The sequence below is a fragment of the Atta cephalotes genome (assembly GCF_000143395.1).
Source record: "Atta cephalotes unplaced genomic scaffold scaffold00044, whole genome shotgun sequence".
Lineage (NCBI taxonomy): Eukaryota > Metazoa > Arthropoda > Insecta > Hymenoptera > Formicidae > Atta > Atta cephalotes.
In genome coordinates this window covers 532,144-545,734 of record NW_012130108.1, presented here as the reverse complement: position 1 = coordinate 545,734, position 13,591 = coordinate 532,144, and the positions used below count along the sequence as shown (strand labels likewise).

The window sequence follows — 13,591 nt, the reverse complement described above, 5'->3', positions numbered from 1 at the left end:
ACACACACACACGTTATTTATTATACAAGTGTCCGGTGATATATGATTAATTAATCCGAGGATAATTCTAGATAAAAATTTTTCTTTTTCTAGGTCAATTAATTTTCATTATTTAATTAAGTTTTATTGATTCGCGATATTATTCAATATTATATGTATTCAAGTTAAGATTCTATATAACAAATGAATTAAAACACAAATAAATTTGAAACAATATTATTTACTTTATATTTATAACTAATATCAAATAAACATTTAATAGATAATTTTTCTATTATATTCTATTATATTCTATTATATGCAAATATTAAATTCAAGTTTTCTATTAGTAACTTGTCCTATTGAATCTTTAAGGGAGGGCTTGCACCCAAACACAATTTCTTTTCATTAATGTCCAAGCATCATCTTGTTATTAAAATTATTAATTTATTGACACTTCATTAAATTTAGATTTCATAATCTCAAAGTTACTTGCAACTTTTTCATTTGTAATCATCCCATCATAAATATCATAAAGAATAATAAAAATTCCAGATCAGTCCTGAAATTCCAGGAAAGTTTTCTAGAACATATACATTAAATTCTAGAATAATTCTAGGATTCAAGAAATTAAAAAAACTGAACACCCTGCTATAAGAAATTACATATATATAATTTATTATAAAACAAATTCAAAAACATACCTTAATGCCTTCCGGAGATATTATGCCTCCAAACTTGGCAGGCATATCGCGAAACTCCTCTTCGATTTGTCTTCCAATTGTAGAAAACACTAGAATATCCGCACTGCTGTATGCAGCGAAGAAAATCAGGAAGATAAGCCATAACAGGATTTGGTGGTTTAAACAGCATTGACGCATTTTGAAATCGGTCTAAACATCCACCTTTTCATCAAATTCAGTATTTCCCCTCGTTCAAATGATTCATTGTTAGGTTTACTTTGCTGATATTATAAAGAGTGACATCCAATGCAGGCAGAAGTACATCTTAAAAAATGCAGCCAGGCTGCTCTGGAAAAAATAAATATTATTATATTCCTTCTTGTTAATTTCAAAATTACATTCTGTTGCTCAAATATATTCACGGAATAGATCTCTAACAAACTCTTAGATATTGATCCTACAATAGACACATGCGATACCCGTATTCTAAATGAAGTGATTTACAATACACGCCCAATTTAAACAAAAGTAAACAAACATGATGTGCGCGGCCGGTAGAGTACTAAATGATTCCACAAATCGCGCTTAATACATAATAATCTCCCAAGAAATTGCTCCAAAATTCGACAAAGCCAATTTGTTCCAATCTACGATTTGTAAGTGAATCTCCACGCAGCTGCCTCTGTAATCCATGCGGCGGAGAGGAAGAGAAAGAGAGATCTTCGATCTCGTCGACGAAGAGCGCGGAGAAAACACCTAATGTCAATGGGAACGGTCGTTTACTCCACGAGACGAATTCGAGTTTCGTGTTGACGATTTTTGCTCGGAGACGAGGAAAATCGATGATATGTACGAATTGTATGCGAATGAGATGCGTGCAGAACCAGATCAACGGGCTCGCTCGATTTTGATCGTAGATAACCGACGTCGCGAGGAGCAGCGTGATTTCGCGGAAGGGACGTAGATGATACGTACTCGTATCGAGGATACTAGATCTCGGAGGATACGTACTCGTATCGAGGGTACTAGATACGAGGTCAATCGCGAGTCTCTCATCCGCACGCGACTATTAGTCACTCAACGTCGTGAACGTTCCTCGATCGATCATTGACGAGGACAGTTCCTCGGGGAAGAGGGGAGGAAAGATCCTCTTCTCTCCACTGTCTTCCTTTTCTTCCTTTCTCGAATATCCTTATGCGAATCCCTCTCGAATATTTCTATCCAGGAAACGCTTCTAGAATTCTTCCTGGATAACCTAGATCGTCCCTGACTCACTCGCGTGACCGGGCGACGGAAGAGACAGGCACGTCACGAACGTCGCTTTCGAGGTTAGTTGCGTCTCATTCTTCGATCAGTCTTCCTATGAACGTCGGACGACGGGAGAAACGGCGACGACGCGAGCGGACAACGGCGGGGCGCACGATTGACAACGGCGACGTCGATCGATCGGTGTCGCTCGCCGTGCAAAGGAATTGACTAACTATAATCAACTACAATGAGACAAGTTGTTAGTCAGTCGGACTCGCACACAGTACGACTCGTATTAGTGCGTGTGATTTGCGGCCAATCGCGTGCGTGCGTAGGCGAGAGACGGCCTCGACACGCAATTTTTTTAATTTGTTCTTTGTAGCCGATCTTTTGGACTTTTTGCTTTTTTTTGTCCTCTCAAAAAAGAGAAATATGTAATATTTAATGACATTTTTTATATAATGGAATATCTAATTATAATGTTATAATTATTATTCTGATAATTATATAATATCATAATAATGATATCATCATAATATTATAATAATGTAATAGATATTATGGAAATTATATTATTATAGGATCTCTAATTATTATATTATATATTATATAATAATATCTTATTTATTTTAGCTGATTATATAATCTGATCTTATTACATCTAATTTTTATTGGGTTGAACAATGCGATATTAACTCATTTTATAACTTAAATAATAAGTATATTCCAACTGTTTATATTTGTTTATATTTGATTTATTCTTGAAATCATAAAATTATTTTTTATTAATGTATTGATTAACGCTTTAAACAGAAGATAAAATGTATAAAGAAATAAACTGAGTGTTTAGTTTGCTATTTAATCAGCGATTAGCAAATTTATTCAAAAAATTCCTGTACGATTTAAAAATTATAGAAAAAATATTTCGAGTTTCAATAGCAAACTACATATTTATTTTATCTTCTATTTCATTAAAACAATAATCGCTACTGCATTGTGTTCAATCAAATAAAAATTAATTGACAAATTGACAAATAAAACGTTAAAGAAAACGGTGAAATAACTTTAATCAAAACATATTTTATTTTTGTGTGTATAAATTCAAAGATTGACATAAATTCTCGGCAGAAAATAATAAATCATCATAATAAATTTATATCATCAAATCTGATAATTGTTCGATTCGTATCTCGTGCCATGACAAAGTGCGTTAGCAGATTCACAAAGATCAATAAACTAACGAAGTTTGAGATCTTTGGGATACTACAATTGTTTCAATTGTTGTCTTAAAATGTTGTTTCAGGCCTACCAAAATATAGAACCGTCTTTTGAAAACATGTATGTGAAATCAGTGTGATATATCTTCTATTCTCGAAAATACAAGTGTGACAATGCAGTTTTACTTGCATTTACTACAACCACGCCAATATGTACCTCCTATAAAGATACGTATCAACAGTGCTAAATGTCGCACTATATATTTTGTACTGTTTCACTTATAGAAAATAACAAACAAACAACGAATGGCGTATCTATTTTATACGAGCAGAAATGTACCGTACAATCATTATTATTACGACATGTGCATCACTGTCGTTTTCTTTTTTTATGATGCATTACATACAGAACAACATTATATACATTACAATATTTATAAAACCTTCGTTCGATTGTAATTTATGCAAATTCGTTGCAAGTTGCACATTATGAAATACGATGTGCAGGACACACAACGGGAAAAGTTTTGTCTAAAACAACACATTCGATTTGTAGCCGCAATATAAAAATAACAACAATCCAACCATGATACAATTTACAACGATACATTCGTTTCGGAAAAAGCTGAAGAACTGAGATTAAAATCGAAATAATATTTGACGAAAGTTAGTTGATCTACAGCAAAATGTCGTTTTTGTAAAAAATGTCTTATAAAAAAAAATCACAATCAGAAGAACATGAATATGACGATGATATAACGAAACTGACATTCTGCTAAAACATTCATGTAAAATTGTCAGTCAAGATGGCGAGAATTCTGTTAATTCAAGGCACCGTCAAACAACATTCGATATCTGCCAATTTCCCGTGTATTTAATGTAGAATCTAAGCTTCATTAACAACTATTTACAAAATTACCGTAATTTTATTCCCAGAATTCAAGTCCGTTTTGTCTATGCGAGAATCCATTGCCGCGAGCCACTGTATTTTCATCAGTAGTTTCTTTCTTTCTTTCTACTTGATCAAATCGATCAACTTGCAAATCTCAATGTATTTAATACAGAATATAACTCCCTTTACAATTTGCAATTATTTACAGTTACTATAATTTTATCCCCAGGAAAACTCGAACTCGTTAAATTTGTCCACGTGAGAATCTATCGTCGAGCAACTGCGCTTTCATCAGAATAGTCTTCTTTTGTGCTTGATCAAATCGATTGACTTGTAAATCGATATCTCTATCAAAAGGCCTTCTTGTTGATATTCCAGTTCGTTTTGCTTCTTTTTCCTCTTTCTAAAGAATAAAATGTATATAGTACACTCCAGCGAATGTATGGAAATAATTAATTTGATAATTTGAAGATTGTAACTTAAAAAGATGAATTAAGTTACCTTCTTTTTCTTGACAATTTTGCTTTGGTGCATTTCTAGTAACGATCTCTCATGTTTTCTGCTTGTATCCACTTCCTTGTGATATTCATTTACATGTTTTTTCTCTGATTCTCTGAATCTTTTTGCTTCCTAAAAAGTATGCCATAACATTAGTACAGTAGAACTCCATTTATATTCCATTATACAAACTATAACTCTTATTATCCATAATTCGGATAATAGGAGTCCGACGTGGTCGACTTTAATTTTTTGAACGTCAACTCCTATTATAATTAACTAATAAGTACTGATAATAAGGCTAATGAGCCTTTATTATTCGAATTAATTAGTTATCGAAATTTTCTTGTTTCCTAATAGACAAATTTAGATAAATGGAATTCTACTATACATGCATAAAATTCTAAAACTTTCATGGTAACATAAATAGAATACCTCACATTTGTAATTGAAGATAGTATACAGAGATAGTATAGTAGCATATTTCTTATATTTACCAAGTCCATCTGCTTCCGAGCTTTTTGTGCTGGTGTATCAGTCCAACATGATCTATCTGACATATCTGGACCATCTCGAAGCTTGAATTTGCGCGGGCCTAATCCAAGATTAGCAGCTTGAGCGGATGGTAACTCAGTCATCCATTCCTCACGTTTATTTCCGATATCCATCTGAAATATAAATTTCTTTCTCGATGACGAAACTAATAATCCCCAATAACAATTTATTCGGATACTGGATAGTTATCTTATACTAAATATCCGACTTTATTTCTCTATTATTCTGTATACAAGAAATTTTATAAGAATACAAATAACGAGAGCAAAAATAAAAACTTAAATCTTTTCCAGGATAATTAGATAATAAAAAAATGAAAATATGGACATCTAAAAAAGAAAAAATTTTCTTTACCTCTTCCGAATATTTTTCATTCCTAATTTTTTGTGCTCTTAGATCTAATTGCTCGTGTACGCGGCTAGTTCTTAGAGCTGGATGATCCACAGGTAGAGGACCTATCATAGAATCGTCATCGGAATTCGCAATCAAATCGTCTTCATACGATTTCAGAACATCAGGTAGCACAGGGCCGATAATTCTATCCAGCGAATCTTTCTTTCGTTGTTGTTGTAACAAATGTGGTGGCAGTGCTGGCCCGAAAACAGCATCCACTGCATCTTCTCGCTCTATGCTTTGACGATCGTTTAATTGAGGTAGCAAACGAGATCCAATAAAATTCATATTTTTTCCATCAACCTCATCGTTAATTTTCTCTTCGAGAATATTTATCTCGGAATCAAGTTTATTACCGTCGGACACATTAGATACGAATCCTGGTGGTAAAAGCGGACCATACGTGGATCCGGCTTGATTCATATTCTTTTCGTAATCATGTTCATCCGAAGAAGCATTAGAGCGCAAATATCTCTCTCTCGAGTTCGAACATTCGACATTACTATCATAAATAAACATTTTTTCCTCTTCACGATACTCAGACTTTTCTCTCTCAGAGTCCATACAAGCCTCTCTCGTTACCAAGAGTGTCGCGTGCGATGCAGAGTTGAGTAAGGAATCTGAAACGGCACTAGGATTATTATTACTGGAACTAGATGCCGGATCATAATTCCTTCTTTTTACCTTTAATTCCTCCCGCAGTTTTCTCGTGCTGTCTTCGTCGTCGTTCTTTCGCTTTGCATAACTTTCCGTCCGGATTTCGGAATCATGTCTTTTCAGCTTGATCTTACGCGAGTGCGGAGACGATGTTCGGCTCTCGGAATCCCGACTGTCGGACATGTTCTCATCGGTCTCCGATAAAACATCGAATTGCGATAGATCCAAATCCTTGCAATCTTGAGTTTCTATCGACGAATCCTTCTTAGTATTCTCGCTCGAGCGAGTCTCACTGTGACTGCGCTCTCGCTCAGTGTTCTTAGGCGAGGAACAATCCCTTGAATTCTGTGACCTGTTCTCCTTCGATAGTTTCCTAGAAGAGTCGTGCCTCCCGTGATCTTCTCGAGACCGATGATCGTCATTCGAAGACTTGACTCTACTGGACTGATGAGATCTATCTCGACTCCTATCACGAGAACGATGCTTGTGTCTTTCGTTTCGAGGTCGACCTCGGTGTTTATCACTTGATGCTCGCTCGTCGTGATGGTTTCTCTCGTACGAATGTTCCCGCGATCGTTGCATCCGGTGGACGCTTCGATCCCTGTCCGATTGCCGTTTCGAATCACGCGATCTCTCTCTCGCGTCACCCCCGTTGGAATTTCTGGAGCCTCTGTCGTTCGTAGCGAATCCAGATCTGTTTTCCCTGTGGTCTTTGTGCGAATTTTTACTATCCTCCTGTTTTAAGTTTCTCAACTCATGTTTCGAATGCTTTGTGAAGTGTCTGAAATCCTTGTCATCCGTTTTGCTCTCGTGTTTGGATCGTTCTTTCCTGTCCTGATAGTTCTCGCCATGGGATAATGATTTATGTCTCTTAAGTGTCTTTGTTCGGTCTGTAGTATCCACAGTCGCGGCCGAATCCTTACGCGTAGCTTCGAAACGAAATCGCCGTCCATCATCGCTATCTTGACTCTCAGAATCAGAATCCATCGCTGTCATAATCTAGTTACATGCTGAAAGCACGATAAAATTATTATAAGTTGAATCTTTATTGATAAGTGTGTATATAAATTATTATATAATATATATTATAATATTATAATTTATGTGTATAATATACATATATAGAGTATCTCATTTTAATTTAAAACTAGGCGAATATCTCTTGAAAAAATTATATAAGATACGAAAAAATGTTTATTTAAAAAATTATCTCTACAATTTTACTTCTATATATATATATATATATATATTAGAACTGTTTTCTTTATATCAATCGATTCATTTCGTTATTCTATTCATAAAAATATTAAAGTATGATTACAAAAAACTTAATAATTTACAAGATGTTTAATTCATATTTCATGTAAATATGTACTAGAATAAAGTATAAAATATCTCGTAAACTATTGGTTTTTTTTATTTCTCTATCTTAATACTTTTATATGTAAAATAATTAGAAATCATATTAGGTAAAAAAATTATATAATTCTATTTCAAAAAGATGACCTTTATATATTTTTGGCGCTTCTACAAAATCGTTTCACTTTTATCTGAAACATTTTTTCGTATCTTATATATTTTTCGAGATATTTGCAATTAAAATGGTGTATAATACTCTATATAATACGTGTATATTATACGACTATATGTAAGTTATTTTGGATTGTCGGTAATATATAATAAGCAATTTTGACAAAGTTTCAATTTATCTCAATGGAACAATTATTTTGAAGAAAAAAAAAGCTGTCGTTTTACAAGCGTATACCACAAATTGAAGGTATCAAATAATACCCATAAATAAAATATTACATTATTGAGTATAACTATTCATTTTATTTGTGATACAGGCTTCGTATAAGAATTTACAAATGTAATAATGTATGTATATATATGTATATATACATATAATTTGGATTAGCTTTATCTAAAAGAATACTGGTAACTACTCGACGCGTTTCTCAGCGTTCTTAGGCTTTGTCTTCTTTACAACAGTTTCAACAATTTTATTGATTTTATTCGGATCAGGTTTAGATAACGGATTGGACTGTAACATCTTAATTATCTTGGAGCCGCTGTACTTAACGGATTTTATAAGCCCCGCGGTTACGATTCCCTTTAGACTTTGCGTTACACTAGACCTCCAAACGATCTCTTTCAAACATTGATCCAACAAATCACAACATTCAGGATCATGTGCGATCGCACGCAAGCAATCTTCCGTGTCTTTCGATCTTGGCCCATGTGACCACATCCTGACTAGTTTAATCTGGGGTGTTCTAGGTAAATGATTCAAATGATGGATTTTAGTCGCGGGGCTGGTGTCTTGATTACACATGACAGCCATGTCATTTGATTTTGGAATATCTACGTAATTGTCAAAATGTTTCAAGATCGGTTCGTACAACTGCTTGAAATGAGGCAATTGTGGCAACACAATGTTGCTGATCTTATCTTTATTTTCACCGAAAATCATTCGAAAATCGCCGTGATAAGATAAACTAGTGACCCTTTTGAAAAAGTCAATCTCTGTAAAATGTTCAGGTAGTAACAACAGAGCTGCATGCACAGCTGAATGTAAATTCTGCACTAGTGCCATACGCAGTTGAGAATTCTCATCCGGTTCCATCAATACCTTAACCGGTTTATGCAATCTCCCAGCTAAGTACAGGTTGTTCCAGTCTAACAAATCTTCCACCAACGAAACCTCGGATATCACGCCATACTTAATAAGCTGGTCTTGGTTTGTTCTCACCAACGTATTGTAAAATATTTTAGCGCCTGATCCTTCTTGAACATTAGTGATTGCTTTAGGACCGAGATATCTTAATGGTTGAGCGTAATGCTTGAGATTTTTCGCCAAATTCTCTGCGTGCCATTTGTTAGCATTGCGTACAACGAATATGAGATCCAGCATGTTATTTCCATCATTGTTAATTTGTTTGAACGCACCTGATCCATAAGCAAAACAAAATTTCATATTCCTGGGAAACTCCTCAAGTAAATATTTCAGTTGGGGCATTTTGATAATTTTATCCATCATTCTGGATTATCCAAAGATCCAATACAATAGGTATTTTCCAGCGTGTTAATAATACCTATAATTTCAGGAAGCCTCTTACACTGTCCTGTCTAATTTTAACGAAGAAAAGCTAAAGGATACACTCTATGATCATGACGCAGCCAACATTGCAGTTCGCACCAAGAAGGTTGATGTTTTACGCCGTGGCGATCATCGAGATTCGAGGATGAAACGTCGAAGATGACAGACAATTATCGAGTCGTAATGTCTCTCGTCCTAGGTGCCAACGATAAATGCCTGAGAAATTGCCAAATCGGTCAACCGCGCGTTTTCCCAATACATTCGTCCATCTAACCTAGAAATGCAACTCATAAATAGTTCGCTTTCGAGTCTACTTACTCATTGAAGGGGGTGGGACTGTTCCTTTCTCGGAAAGAGACTAATGAAACGATTCCAAAAGGATCACCAAGGAAAAAACCAGCTCAGATCGTTTTCAATCCAACCAGATCTTTTCGCGATATGAAACGAATATGTACACCCGCGTGAATACCAGACTCAAGTTCATGTATATATGCTATAAAAGAATCGTGACTTACACCTTCGTATTCGTGGCGAGTTGTCGCGTCGCCTTCTCGTCACGATCGGATATGACGCGAGAATTTCACTTGCTAAAACGCAAATAGAAAGAACTCGCCATTATATATAAACTCGAAAGTTCCGTGACGAAGCGAATCGGTCCCCTTTGCCCTTTAAACGTGACGCCGCGATCCGGGAATTCGGCGACAACGCTGAACATAGCAAACGTAGCTAACATAGGTCGCTGCACGAAGTCGCGAAGTCTGTTCTCGTTGTTTGTATGCAATTTAGTAGAATTTAATAGAATTTCTACCAAAAGAAGATTTTTTTTTCTCTTTATCGGAAGATCTTTTGGGGGGGGAGGGGTGCAAAAAGGTTAGAAGAATTTCCGAGTGACTTTTGGAGAAGAAAATGTAAAAAAGCTCAAATTATAGCTAAAATGTATTGAGAAAATCGCATATAAAAGATAACTTTCGAACAGACCTTGGTGTGCTCTCGAGCATAATTTCCAACAACCAATGAGAACGTAATACTTATGCTGCCATGTTGCCGCGGTTATTTGAATTCGGAGTTACATCAAGGTTTTCATGCCGATGTTCATTTTTGACATCATAATAAGTCATATGAAAGAATTTGACAAATATCAAGCGTCGATTTTGATCACTTGACTATTTTGACGCTGAAAATGAGTGCATGAAAAGGCACCTTAAGAATATAATATGCTTTTAAAATGCTTGCACAAGATGATTGATATATCTCGAGATATCGATCTTTCTCGACGCGACTTCTCTTTCTCGATGAGAAAGGATCGACGCGATGACCGCAGATGGCCGTCCGCATTGGATCGCTTCGGCCCTGATTTGATCATTGTACGACAGATATCTCAGTGATTTCAGGGGATTCGCGTTGATTAATTCCAATTAGTTTCTACAGAATTGTCGTTCGCTCCTCTTTGTCTCTCTTTCTTTTTGTCTGGAATCTCCGCACTGGTTTTCACGGATCAAGCAAAGTCAGAGAAGACGTAAACGACCGGGAAACGCCATGGAGGTCGACGTGCCTGAAGAAAATACAAATGAACAAACGGCGATGGAAATCGATGAGGATACCTTCGATAGGACACCGAGGATGTCCGGAAGTGTCAAAGTCATGGCCTCTTCGGGCACCATCGGCTCCGTATCCATCAGCTTGCATCCGTTGGTGATCATGAATGTCAGTGAGCACTGGACCAGGCTCAGGGCTCAGGAGGGCAGTGACCAGTTGGGTAAGATTTCCCTTTTAATAATTAATAGCAAGCCCAATAGTAGATGCAAATATTAGCATACATTGTTAATTAAGGCCCCTATTCTATAACTCTCAACGATAATATCAATGTTGTTATATCAACTTTCTAATAAGAAACAGAGAGTAAGATGCAGTGTAAGAGACAGTGACAGAGAGATATAATATAAGACTGAATTATTATGTTCTTGTTGTTTGCTAAAGTTAAACAAAGATGAAATGATCATTGAGTTGCATCTCTTGCTAGAAAGCACCAATAATTATTATACAGCTTTTTTTATCTCTTATAATAAAATTATACTACAATGTAATAATATTGTTATTGGTGTTAAGAGTTACAAAGTAGGGGCCTAATTATATGCTAAAAATTTTGGTATTATATAGATATTAACTTATATATGATAATATATATTTATATTCATACTTTTCTTACTTTTGTAAATAGATGTATATCTAGCATAAAAGAAATTGAGCTAAGAAGGGCTAAGTCAAACAAACAAATTTTAAATGTAATATGATACAATTGACGTTAAATAAAACATAAAAGTAAAAACAAAGATAAAAATATGTTTACATAGAACTAAATTTTGATCCTAATTGGATCCTTTTCAAAGTTATAAAACTAATATAAATATAAAACAGTTGATTAAATTAGGCTAATAAAAGAATACTTATAGAGATACAATGATAAAAAAATGATTAAAAGTTTTTACTTTTATGTTTTATTTAATGTCAATCAATGTGTCATATTATGTACATTAAAATTTGTTTGGCTCGTAGCCCTTCTTAGCACAATTTCTTTTATTTGAATTATTTGAGCCATATTTTATTACAGTATAGCTAGCATGTTTTTATATTATAATACATATACTATAAAATCTCAGAAATAAATGAACATACTTATGGATGAAAGTGAGATATATGAATACAGATCAATATAAATTCTGAAATGATTTTGAGATATTAATATGCAGTTAAAGTATTTCTAGAGGTCATAGTCATAAATTTGATAAATTTTATTAATAATTCTATGAATTATTAGTACTGTTTCTAATGTAGTACTGTTTCTAAAATACTTTCAGTGTATGGTGCTCTGATTGGTAAGCAGAAAGGTCGTAACATAGAAATTATGAATTCCTTTGAGCTGCTGTTCACTTGCATCGGCGATGATGTCATAATCGATAGGGAATATTATACCACAAAGGAGGAGCAATTTAAACAAGTTTTCAGTGAAATGGACTTTTTGGGCTGGTATACAACCGGTGATATGCCCACCGAGAAAGACATTCGAGTGCACAAGCAACTTTGTGAAATTAATGAAAGTCCTGTGTTACTGAAACTAGATCCAAGACCAAAAAACACAGAGGTGAGAAAATATATAAATAAGTGTATGAATTTATTTTTATTGAAATATGTTTCTATGAGAAAATATCTTTCTTTTTTTTTATTAGTTTTTAAATACATGAAAGTATTTAAGAATGATTGTTGCAGCACTTATCTGTCTCTATGTATGAATCGGTGATCGATTTAGTTAATGGTGAGGCTACCATGTTATTTGTTCCATTAACTTACACATTAGCTACAGAGGAAGCTGAGAGAATTGGAGTCGATCACGTACAAAGGATGTGTAACAACGATCAAGGCGAATGCTCAGTAGGTGAGTAATACAACAATGCAATTAAGATAACTTTTATACTGCGATAAACTGTCAAAATCAACAGTAAATAATTCAAATATTTAACTTCAGTGGCTGAACACTTAACGGCGCAACACAGTGCCATAAAAATGTTGCATGCGAGGGTGAAACTCGTTCTAAGATATGTGCAAGCTGTACAGAATGGAGAATTAAAAGGAAATCATGAGGTTCTTCGAGCAGCATGTTCTTTGAGTCATCGACTGCCTGTTCTGAACAATCCGAAATTTAAGGCTGACTTTTACAACGTTAGTATATGCTTATATAATTATTAATATATGCATTTAAAAGAATACACTATAAAAATATAATTTTATTAATTAGTTGTTTTAATCTAATTTATTTTTTATGTTAACAGCAATGCAATGATTTTGGCTTGATGACGTATCTCGGTATTATAACTAAAGGCTGTAATAATATAAATCAATTTGTAAACAAATTTAATATCCTGTACGATAGACAAGGCGTGGGACGACGTCTACGAAGTCTTTTCTTCTGATATGTAAATAGATTCTATTGTTTTTATACATGTCTTTTTTTACTTCTTAGATAACTAAGTATCGAACTCAGGATTAAAGTTTAAACAGCCAACTTAATCGAGGGATAGTACTTCTAGAGGTACGTTGTATCGAATATAAATAAAGTAAAGAAGTTACATAGCAGTCTTTTTGAAATAAAATGTAATAGCAAATGATAGAGAGTAAGAATCACCCGAAACATACATTATATCGTTAATATCATTCAGAAGTAATATTTATTAAATGCTGTCTTGTATAAATGGTATGTTTTAACACATTTCAATTAACAATAACGTGTGATATTAATAAAAACTGTGATGCGTTTCAAGAGATTTTTTTGCTTTACGTTAATATCGATTTAATATTTAGTCAAATTATATTATAA

The 13,591-nt window shown here is 34.3% G+C and overlaps 4 protein-coding genes across 4 annotated transcripts in view; 1 reads left to right on the top strand and 3 right to left on the bottom strand.

The window, feature by feature from the left end:
- Window positions 1-860, bottom strand: part of LOC105622377 (E3 ubiquitin-protein ligase RNF13-like) — a 4,143-nt gene extending 3,283 nt beyond the window's left edge. The window contains exon 1 of the mRNA XM_012203801.1: window positions 684-860. Coding sequence (XP_012059191.1) covers window positions 684-860 — 177 coding nt within the window. The remainder of the gene's footprint in view (window positions 1-683) is intronic.
- A 3,403-nt stretch (window positions 861-4,263) lies between these two features.
- Window positions 4,264-7,118, bottom strand: LOC105622376 (uncharacterized protein DDB_G0283697). Its single transcript, XM_012203800.1, has 4 exons — window positions 5,427-7,118; window positions 5,015-5,185; window positions 4,521-4,649; window positions 4,264-4,422 (listed from the first exon to the last, which is right to left on the bottom strand). Exons 1-4 carry the CDS (start codon window positions 7,116-7,118, stop codon window positions 4,264-4,266), a joined length of 2,151 nt encoding a protein of 716 aa, XP_012059190.1.
- Window positions 7,119-8,064: 946 nt separating this feature from the next.
- LOC105622375 (phosphatidate cytidylyltransferase, mitochondrial) lies at window positions 8,065-9,162 on the bottom strand. Its single transcript, XM_012203799.1, has one exon. It carries the CDS (start codon window positions 9,160-9,162, stop codon window positions 8,065-8,067), a length of 1,098 nt encoding a protein of 365 aa, XP_012059189.1.
- A 1,596-nt stretch (window positions 9,163-10,758) lies between these two features.
- On the top strand, window positions 10,759-13,187 carry LOC105622374 (COP9 signalosome complex subunit 6). The gene is made up of 5 exons (XM_012203798.1): window positions 10,759-10,978; window positions 12,078-12,361; window positions 12,487-12,652; window positions 12,743-12,936; window positions 13,047-13,187. Exons 1-5 carry the CDS (start codon window positions 10,759-10,761, stop codon window positions 13,185-13,187), a joined length of 1,005 nt encoding a protein of 334 aa, XP_012059188.1.
- Window positions 13,188-13,591: the final 404 nt, after the last annotated feature.

Excerpts from the sequence above, each read along its gene's own strand:
- LOC105622376 (XM_012203800.1), bottom strand. The coding sequence starts at position 7,118 with ATGACAGCGATGGATTCTGATTCTGAGAGTCAAGATAGCGATGATGGA. Across the intron at positions 5,186-5,426 it reads ATGAAAAATATTCGGAAGAG|ATGGATATCGGAAATAAACG; the intron begins GTAAAGAAAATT and ends TTTATATTTCAG. Across the intron at positions 4,650-5,014 it reads CTCGGAAGCAGATGGACTTG|GAAGCAAAAAGATTCAGAGA; the intron begins GTAAATATAAGA and ends CATACTTTTTAG.
- LOC105622375 (XM_012203799.1), bottom strand. The coding sequence starts at position 9,162 with ATGATGGATAAAATTATCAAAATGCCCCAACTGAAATATTTACTTGAG.
- LOC105622374 (XM_012203798.1), top strand. The coding sequence starts at position 10,759 with ATGGAGGTCGACGTGCCTGAAGAAAATACAAATGAACAAACGGCGATG. Across the intron at positions 12,362-12,486 it reads CAAGACCAAAAAACACAGAG|CACTTATCTGTCTCTATGTA; the intron begins GTGAGAAAATAT and ends TGATTGTTGCAG. Across the intron at positions 12,937-13,046 it reads TTAAGGCTGACTTTTACAAC|CAATGCAATGATTTTGGCTT; the intron begins GTTAGTATATGC and ends TTATGTTAACAG.